Below are 10,793 nucleotides of genomic sequence, written 5' to 3'. Positions count from 1 at the left end.
GCTGGGATATGCAATTACAGGCATGATATCACATTCAAAATAAGTACATGTACAATGTATTCTTGTCCCATATCTATATTCTAACAGATGTTTTTGACTAAAGCATGAAATTAACACATATAGATACAGGAAAAAATTAATACAAAAAAAAAAACAAACAAACAAAAAATACCAGTATGTAAAACTGAAGTAAGAAATTATACAAACTTTTAATAAGCAAAAAAAATTTGTTTATGAACAATAGGCAGATTTGAGTGTGAATTTTTCGTTTAGCTTCTGTTTATCTGTTGTGATGTGTGAAAGAACAGTGTCCATCAAGGGTAGAAAGTTACAGCTAATATATCAACACCAGAAGTTACTTAATATTTCTGAATTATAAGACAGTAATATGTTTATGTTTCCACACCTGTATTTTTCTTCATTAAATGGTTACATTTTGAACAGCCATATATAATATTACATTGAAATATTACTCTGAGACATATTCAATGATGCATATTTTCTCAAATCAGAAAGTTATTTTCCAAACAAATGAACATATGAAAAAGCAAGATTTTTATGCATTAACAGTGACCACAGAATGAAAATATGCAGAATTAGTTCAAGGAGTTTAAAATAAGTATACTGGCCCTTGAATTAATATATCTTACTTAAGTATACCTATTCATAAATTCACAGGGAGCTTTGATTAAATAAACAGATTTTTAAACTCACCACAAATTTTTAACAAACTAAATGATTCAAAATTTTCAAAGTTTTTTTTAATATTATACGTTTTCTAAAATATTCAAATGAAAACACAAATTCTAGAATTAACTAAGAAGTTTTATAAGAGGATGTTAAATTTTGAAACAAAAATTATTTTACGTTTTATTGAGGGAAAAAAATTGGGGGGGGGGGTTAGGCAACTTCTTCACTTAACAGAGTATGACACGTGATATTTTAGTAAAAATGAAATTGTTACAGTTTTGTTCTATCTATCCTGTTAAAATGATAAAGCTTGTTTAGTATGTGCACTGTAAAACATTAAGTCTATATTAGTCCTACCATTCCTAGAATGATCAATGACATAATCTACATTTATAAACAAAAGTTACAAAACAGAAATTAGTAAATTATTCTTCTTCAAACTGTCACCAAATAACAATGCATCTAGACAACACTAAAGTTACTGATGTAAAAAAAAAAAAACAAAAGAAGAAGAAACACTACAAGAAAGCCTCTATAGCAAGCAAGCAACGCCTTTAGCCGTCTCAGATACAGGTTAACGCTAAAAGGGACATATTTTACATAGAACTTTTACACATCTTTGGTGTCAATCATCAAAAAATTTACATTTTAACTTCAATCCAAGAGGATGAATGTTAACACAGAAGTTGTACATTTTGAATGTTTGTAAGATTATCCACAGTTTTCATGGTTTTCATCCATGCCTTCTGCTCATAACAGAATTTCCCTACCTTCACATTTATCTTTTAATTTTTTAGCACTATTTTACCTCTAACTTACAGTAAAGATATTTGTTTTCCTTTTTTTTTTTTGTAGTTCAAATTTCCCAAAAGCTTGCATCAGTGAAAATTATTTTTTCCAAAGGAAGTCATAAAAAGAGGAATGGAATTCTCTTTCACATTTATTTTCAAATTATTCCATTTTTGAAAAACAGGAAAATACAGAACCCTTTGAACATTGCTATTTTCTAGGTTTTTGTCCTGTACGACCTTTTTAAAATGAAGAGGTCTGAAGACTAAACTCATGTCAACTTGACTCTGAGTACCTGGTATAACAATAACTGCCACCCTTACATCAGGATTAAGAGAGCTAACTGAGCACAAAACTTATACTTTTTTATAAAGTGTACTTGTTAAGCCAAATGAAAGTTTTAATGTAAGCTTTCGTTAAGCGACAGATCAGTCAAGCTCAAGAAAAATAATGAAAATTAGTTTTGACAAAGAAGTGCAATGAGAATTGTTTCCTTGTTTTGTGTGAAATTGAGAGATCCTTGACATGTGAATCCAGAACTAGATCATGCAACTCATGTATCTGAGACAAGTGACTGCGTGCTTCTGTTGCTAGGCAACAGTAGGTACAGAAAAGTGCACACAGCTGTAAAAGTAGACCACTGGCGGGTCGTACAATGTATTACCGTAACCACTACACATTATCGCTCATGTTAGGGCAAGGTCTGCGTCTAGACGTCTATGGAGAGAGGAGAATAAACCACCCAATCAAAAAATCACCATATAATGTATGCAAATAAATCAAAAACAAAATCAAAAATGCAAAAATAGTGTAATAGGAATATAAAAGTATGTTTACATTCAATAGAAACAATAACTTCATTTGCATATCAATCATGCCTAAAATCATGCATTTGTTAAACATAATTTGATTGCAAGAATCATATCTATTTAAATCATAATATCAACCAATCAAAATGCTATGATATACAATATGCAAATTAAATGACATTCTCAAAAAGCGAAAAAGAAAAAAGAATACATCGCGAGCAAATACTTGATAGAACACTTTTTGGATAAATGAAACACAAATGCAGACACAAAATATACAAAAATAGCAACATGCAAATTTGGCCAAATTTTGCACTTGAAATCAGACACATGAATATTTGATTAGCTATAAATATGACCGTTATAGAATCAGGTGGCTATTGGGTAAACAAATGTCTATTATAAATTTACCTTTTATGAAAACATATTAATTATGATTATTATTTTCTCCTAAAATAAATCATTTTGCTAGACTGAATATATATAAATAATATACCAATGAAGTAATAATGATAGTCAGACAAGTGAATTACAAAATTTTTGAAGCAACTTGCCCCTTTATCAGGATAAATCACTTTCCTCAGAGTGTGACATGCAATTGTTTTCGTGGCAATCACATATACACTCAGTGTCTACAGTGTAAAGCATAGAGAGATTGATATAAAACAATTTTGATATTTCAATCACCATCTTCCGCACAACCCGTATAAAGGGCCTTCGGTGTCCATCAGCCGAAGGGATTATCGAGACACCTAAATTTACACCACCACTCTCAATCTAACACTTTGTATTTGTTTTATGTTCTTTGGATGTAATGTAATTTATCTAAAATTTGTGTCTTGATAAAGAGGAAGATTGCCTCGAAAATTTTACAATTCACTTGTCCGTACTGTTGTTATTAGGTACTTTATTAATCATATATCTACTCCTGTATAACACATCCAACGAACACTTGTTTTTAGGATACAGTACCAATACAGGACCATACCATCAATATTACTAGATTCTACATATAGGGGTGTGTATATATATACATATATATATTATAGAAAGAAAGCAAATATTTGCAATATGAAACGAAAATAATGCCAATGTGAAATTTTATTTTTCTTTTCTTTCACTTTTTCTTTTTTAGGACAGAAAAAAACTACTGATATTTTGTATCATTAAAATATCAAATAACTGATATTTATGGTAACAGAACCAAAAAAACAACAACATAGAAATGAGAATGAAATACTGAGATCTGAATTACAGTATCCTGAAATACAGTAAATAGGGATACACAATATATTTACTATCATACTCTAAATATCTATTCTATAATTAAGTATTTAAATAAAATGAAAACTATTTCCTACTATTAGTTTATAATTGGTATATAAATGTACTGCTCATTAAATTTATACTTTATTCAGCAAATTTTCTCATTCTTTAAATATTCAGGTCCCAAGTATTACATTTGATTTAAGAAAATACATGTATGCAATGTCAAGCTTCCAGAGTACAATACCATGAGGGTTAATAATAGACTACAATTTATCTAGATATAACCTGACAATGTTACACCTCATCAGCAACTTCTAGCTGGTTACCGTACTAAATTTAACTACAAAATGATATGTTATTTTGCCATTTCTTGCACTCTCAAGTTCGTGGTGCCATTATATTGAGTGTTGACGTATGATCACTCATGTTGGGTGTTGATGTATGATCACTCATGTTGGGTGTTGATGTATGGTCACTCATGTTGGGTGTTGACGTATGGTCACTGATGCTGGGTGTTGATGTATGATCACTGATGCTGGGTGTTGACATATGATCACTCATGTTGGGTGTTGATGTATGGTCACTGATGCTGGATGTGATGTATGGTCACTGATGCTGGGTGTTGATGTATGATCCCTGATGCTGGGTGTTGATGTATGATCACTGATGCTGGGTGTTGATGTATGATCACTGATGCTGGGTGTTGACGTATGATCACTCATGTTGGGTGTTGATGTATGATCACTCATGTTGGGTGTTGATGTATGATCCCTGATGCTGGGTGTTGATGTATGGTCACTCATGTTGGGTGTTGATATATGATCACTGATGCTGGGTGTTGATGTATGATCACTCATGTTGGGTGTTGATGTATGATCACTCATGTTGGGTGTTGATGTATGGTCACTGATGCTGGGTGTTGACGTATGATCACTGATGCTGGGTGTTGATGTATGGTCACTGATGCTGGGTGTTGACGTATGATCACTCATGTTGGGTGTTGATGTATGGTCACTGATGCTGGGTGTTGACGTATGATCACTCATGTTGGGTGTTGATGTATGGTCACTGATGCTGGGTGTTGACGTATGATCACTCATGTTGGATGTTGATGTATGGTCACTGATGCTGGGTGTTGATGTATGATCACTGATGCTGGGTTTTGATGTATAATCACTGATGCTGGGTGTTGATGTATGATCACTGATGCTGGGTGTTGATGTATGATCACTGACGCTGGATGTGATGTATGATCACTGATGCTGGGTGTGATGTATGATCACTGATGCTGGGTGTTAATGTATGATCACTGATGCTGGGTGTTGATGTATGATCACTGATGCTGGGTGTTGATGTATGATTACTGATGTTGGGTATCACTGATGCTGGGTGTTGATGTATGGTCACTGATGCTGGGTGTTGATATATGATCACTGATACTGGGTGTTGATGTATGATCACTGATGCTTGGGGTGATGTATGATCACTGATGCTAGGTGTTCAAGTATGATCACAAGCTGCTTTGACCAACCTCCGATTACTCTAATACTTTGTATTCCTCAAATTTTTTACATGATCCCAAGGAGTTCTACTGTTCAATGTTTTACTTTACATGTATTAAGTGAAACTTGTCTTAAATGCTAGATTAGAATGTTTTAATGCAAAAAAAACCACAAAACACAATCATAATCCAAACTCAAATTCAATATCAACACGAAAAATACCAACATGTCAACACAATCATATTTAAAACTCAAATTTTAAAAAAAAACTAGGGCAAATTATGAACAAAAGAAAGACTTACAGAGACTTTTGAAAAGTACAAGAATAAGACCAGCTGTTCTGGAATAGTAAGCATCTTCTGCTTCATTGAAAACACTACTATGTTAACCTTGGTCAGGCCAAGTAGGTATTGTCACCTTCTCAAATGAGAACAAGTTAAACAACATTGGAATCCACAGGCACAAACGTCAAACAACCTCAGCTTCATAAATTATCCCAGTTTAGCTACCTTCTATACAAAATATTGTGGAGATCTCTGCTCATTTCATGACATGATGACAACAAATGTAGACAATAGACATGACCTTAATACATTGCAGACAGACAAAAGGACAGACATTTGCTGAAAGCACTGTATGCTCATATTTTATATACAAAAAAGAAAGCATAACACATGGTCATTATTGGACTGTACAGGTATTCTAGAACTTTGTAGTCTTGTATGATAATATTTAGATTCCTAAATCACATAATTAATGGGTGCATAAAAGGGAAATAAAACATGATCTGTGAGTAGAAGTAACTAAATACAAAGTAGTACCGGTTAGTACATCAGTCCAACCTATACCCAGGTCATTTTCACAAAGATTGTATGATTTCCCAAGGTGTCATAAAAATGTTTTTAAAAATTGCCAATATTTTCAGAAAGAAAAACTGTAAGAGGTCAGTTCCCGGTTATTAATAAGCCAACCACACATTATTTAGTTTCAGCATAAAAGTAAGAATTTTTTTGTAATTAGTACTCTCCTTGACTGTAAGTCAGAGGTAATGTTTTGACTGTCTGGATTTATTGCAGCATAAATATAGTAGTATTTTACAGTTATGAGTATAAACTTGTGACCCAATTTGGTGGTCTTCTGGTTACTTTGTGAAATAGACCCAGCTAACTATCACCTACTTACACAACAGAGAGGGGAGAAAGCTTGACATTGACAGCGGCTAAAATGCACCACAACCAAACGCAAAAAAAAAAAAAAAAGAAAAATAGAAAAATGTAGAAATACAGCCAATGCATGTACACAAGAATTGTCAACAACTTCTACATCTGGTCTCTTCTGCTGGATACTCAACTTTACAAAGGCTCAAATGACTCGTCATCAATACTGTTTTACAGTGAAACAGTAAACTTTGACGTCAGTTATTGTTCAAGGTCTGTAAATTTGAAGCGAAATCTTCCTAGAGGCATCCTCTATAAACAAGACATTTTTACCAGGAAGCAAGATAAAAATTAAATTATCGAATGTAATATTCTCTTGACAGAATTTTTTTCTAAGAAGACCGTCTCTATCAGCAAATAAATTTGTCAAACCAGTTCACAGTGAATCAGTCTTGCTAGAAACATTATGAAACACTTTTGTCTTTCAACACAGGTTCCATTGTGTTTCCTGTATTTTGTTTTCAATGCAGTAGACAGAGATTATGAGTTTTTGTCACCAGTTGAGACACTTCAGGAGACCAGATATAGAAAGCTACCTAACATTATCTCTCTGTACACGCGGGACCTGAATAACTGCTGAGAGAAAACTTACAATGACCACAGGGGCGGGAATCCCAGTCTGCTCCTTCTTGCCGACGGTGTTGTTGGTATTGGTGGTAGTGGTGGTGGAAAGGGAGGAAGTGGGCGAGGCTTGACCAGCAGTAGGGGAGGCCAGAGTGGCAGATTTGGGTACAGGGATCGAGCTGAGATTGGCAGAGGTTCGTGGGGCTTTTGGGGGTCTAGGGGGAGGCACATCTTGACTTGTAGGACTCTTGTTTGACCCAGTATTCTCCTTTTTGAAACTGTTCCTAAGAGAGTCATCAGTTTTTGTGGTAGGACTTGTGGGAAGTTTCGGAATACGAGACTCCCGGGATTTAGGTATGGAGGAGGAGGCTGGCTTGGGTGATGTAGGAGAGGGTTGGTTTGATTCTTCAATCTCTTCCTCATCATCTAGGAAAGGATTGGTGGATCTTTTGGGAAGAGGAGGAGGGGGAGCTGGTGCAGCAAATGGGTTTGTAGACTTTGGAGGTGTAATCATTCTTGGCTTTGAAGGAATCTGACTTGGAGGAGGTGGAGCAGCAAATGGGTTTGTGGATCTTGGGTTCTGCTGTAGTGGAGGGGCAGGGGCTGCAAATGGATTGGCTGAAGTCCTCGGAGAGGGAATCATAGAGGGAGGAGGAATTTTGCTCTTGGGTGGAGTTGGGGCCTCATTAGTACTAGGAGATGCAATACTAGACCTTGGGGCAGGCTTTGGGATTTTGCTATCCTTTTTCTTCTCCAGAGTTGGAAAGTCAATAATTATCTCCCCATCTTCATTATTACCATGTGATGGTGTCTCACTAGCACTTGACAAGCGTGGGATGTTGCTTCCTCGGTTAGGGGGTGGGGGTCTAGCAGGGGCAGTGGACTGAGTGGTCGGGATATGAGGGCTAGTGGGAGAAACAGACCCAGAGGAGGATGTGGACGACACCCGAGGCTGTTTGAGGCTGGAGGATGAGGAAGGCATTCTCAAGGTCGGCTTTTCAGACTCGGAGTCAGTAGATAATACCCTAGACTTAGGAACCCGGACCACAGGGGGTGGGGAGTCTGTATTGTCACCGTCTGCGGTGCTGCCTGTGCTTGTGGTGCTCACTGTCGGCTGTACATTACAAAAAGCAAAGAAACAATCTACAGTCAACTAGTAGAATGGAATACCATAAAACTCAAGACAACATAACATTTACTATAGTAAAATAAGTAAAATCAGCGTTTCATCAAAATAGTCATAAAAATAAAACTGCTTCAAATCATCTGAATGCTATTATTTCTAAGACTGAGTTTGCATTTGAAAAATCAAATTTTTTATCTTTCTTAAAAAAACATTATTGAAATTTACTTTTTTTTCCCCCTCCTTCAGTAAAAGTAAATGAAATAAATATGCAAGAGTATATTTCTTAAAATTATTTTGATTTCGTAAGTCTTTTCAACTTTTCTATTCTGAATATCAGACTTTTGTTCTTAATTCTAAAAGCAATAACAAAAATCAAATTCCTTTAAACCAATCAATATTCTTATTGTCTTTCCCCTCAGTAAATGTTTTGTTGACCTTCCAAAGTGTAAAATTCACCAATCACACGTCACAACCATGGCCACCATAAAGAATAGAAGCAGCAAATTGTCTAAAAAATTTATCTCAAAATTCCACCCAATATTTATAAATAGAGACCTAATCAGGAAACAGAAAATTGTGTCACTAAAGCATTGGATACAGCTGCAGAACAGCTGCACTAGACAAAGCAGGTAACAAAAATTACTTCAAAATGAAAGAAAATAAACCCTAAATTCTAGTGTTATTGTATTTTTATGCAGAGAAAATTATAAAAGAAATCTGTTTTTTGTTTCAATTCCAATCTTCATAAGCTGTTTACCTCTTTTCTATTTTTTTTGTACTTTCCTTGTTTAATTGAATAACCAATTCAAAATGATATTCAACGAATTTCAGTTTTATACTATAAAGACAAACAATTGGGTAACTTAGAATATAAATTAAACTTTTTTGCTATCAAGAAATCTAGAAGACCAAAGCTTTGTAATTTAGCTAGGAATTGGAAACTAAACAATACACATGAAGGGAGATAAATAGGGATGACACTATTTGTTGAGAACATTTTAACTTCAGTGAATTGCTCAATTAACAATCACAACATATTCGAAATATCCAATGAACAATATGGAAAATGAAATATGAAAAAATGAAAACAGTGTCAAAGACAACATTTGGACACATAACAAAACTGGACACTATAAGAACTGGACAACGGTCAAAGTGCTAGATATACCACTATGAGTGACTGTCACCTGAAATATTGATTAAAACTACCTGTGATTCTACAATGATATATATATAGGTATATTAGCACCATTATGTTAAATAATATATTATTCTAAAAATTACTTTTCCCCAAAACTGAAAAGAAAAGTGTAAAAATATTTGCATTAAATTTTGTTTGTTAATCAAGATTTAAAAAAAAAAATTTAAAAAGTAAATCAAATTGAAATTAGCTTGCAGTCTGTACCGGAAAGATGAAAATCTGAAATTTGGAGGCAATTCTTTTTGTTCAAATTGTCAATGAGTAATAATTGTTAAAAAAAATCAATAGTCACAAAATTTCTCAAAAAATTGTTATATATCCTTTGCTTTAGTACCACATGCTTGTCAAATAAGCGAAACTAGATGTTCTTTGAAACACTGTTAGTCAAACATCTGATAATTTAGAAAAGTTTATTTCAAAAACACTAATTTAAAGATAGATTCCAAAATACAAGCTGAGAAATGGATTAACAGGCTTTCTTCTCAAATCAAGAGACAACTTCAAATTTACTCAACAAGAATTAAACACATCAAGATTTCAAAACAATACTCCTCTACCAATTAAAGTGAAGTAAGATTAATTTGATTCAAAAATATTTACAGTTTCAATAATCATCTTAATTCCTGAGTAACAGCTTCACACTTCTCAAACATATTTAGTTCTCATATGAGTTATCTCCCTTTATTAATATTTTTGAACATGATCTTATGAATCAGAATCAAGAATAAGATTAACAAATAATTCACAAGCAAATTAAAGTTACTCTATGAAAGTGACTCTTTGTTAACCCCTTAATATAGAACTCTTTTGCAAAGAGATACAATGAAATAAGTATAAGTTCTACTGCGCTGAGTTGTTCAAATTCAGTTCATTTTTCAAAATCGTATTCCACCATATCTTACTTTTATCTAGCGATTTCACCAGACAGTACAGGAAACGTATCCACAATACTATAAATTTTGAATTAAAAAAAAAATGGTGTGACAAAAATTAGAAAGAAACATTTTACATACTAGATGTGCCTTCCATTTACCTGTTTTGTGATACTGCTGGGTGGGGGTGTCAAGATGAACACATCATTGTTGTGATTGGTCAAACGGGCTTGACCTTCAACCCTACAACATGAATGATTAATCATTAATGAAGGAAGACACGAAAAATACATCAAACATTGAAATAATACTTTCCTTAGGTATGTATATTCAATCTTAAATGACAACTTCCTAGACATGTATTGTATGTTATCACAATATATATTATACTTACCTGCAAAGCTGCGACATTAATTTCAACTGTAAATATCATTAACAAGGGTCATCAGAGATAAGTTATGCTCTCCGAATGGGACAAATAGTTATGTATGAAAAATAACAAAGGGCATTAACTCCCAAGTTATATACCAAGGAGAGTGACAGTTCTGATGCACTGCAGTTCTCCTTGTTGAGATCTATCTACCTATGAAGTTTCATGTTGATACCTCTTATATATTTAGTGCAATGCCCAGGACAAAATTTAAGTACGAAAAGTAACGAAGGGCAATAACTCCTACAATATTCACGAGAGAGTGATGCACTGCACTTCTCCTTGTTGCGATCTATCTACCTATGAAGTTTTATGTTGATACCT

The 10,793-nt window shown here is 33.9% G+C and overlaps 1 protein-coding gene across 2 annotated transcripts in view; it reads right to left on the bottom strand.

The window, feature by feature from the left end:
• Positions 1–10,793, bottom strand: part of LOC132547196 (band 4.1-like protein 5) — a 50,795-nt gene that overhangs the window by 4,293 nt on the left and 35,709 nt on the right. For both annotated transcript variants that reach the window (XM_060210956.1, XM_060210957.1), the window contains 2 exons: positions 10,201–10,282; positions 6,869–7,954 (listed from right to left, as the gene is read on the bottom strand). In XM_060210956.1, coding sequence (XP_060066939.1) covers positions 6,869–7,954; positions 10,201–10,282 — 1,168 coding nt within the window. The remainder of the gene's footprint in view (positions 1–6,868; positions 7,955–10,200; positions 10,283–10,793) is intronic.

Source organism: Ylistrum balloti, unplaced genomic scaffold (genome assembly GCF_031769215.1).
Source record: "Ylistrum balloti isolate Yb309-2 unplaced genomic scaffold, AGI_CSIRO_Ybal_v1 Utg369938, whole genome shotgun sequence".
Taxonomy (NCBI): Eukaryota; Metazoa; Mollusca; class Bivalvia; order Pectinida; family Pectinidae; genus Ylistrum; species Ylistrum balloti.
Note: the sequence above shows the minus strand (reverse complement) of the source record. Positions and strands in the feature narration are given on the sequence as shown.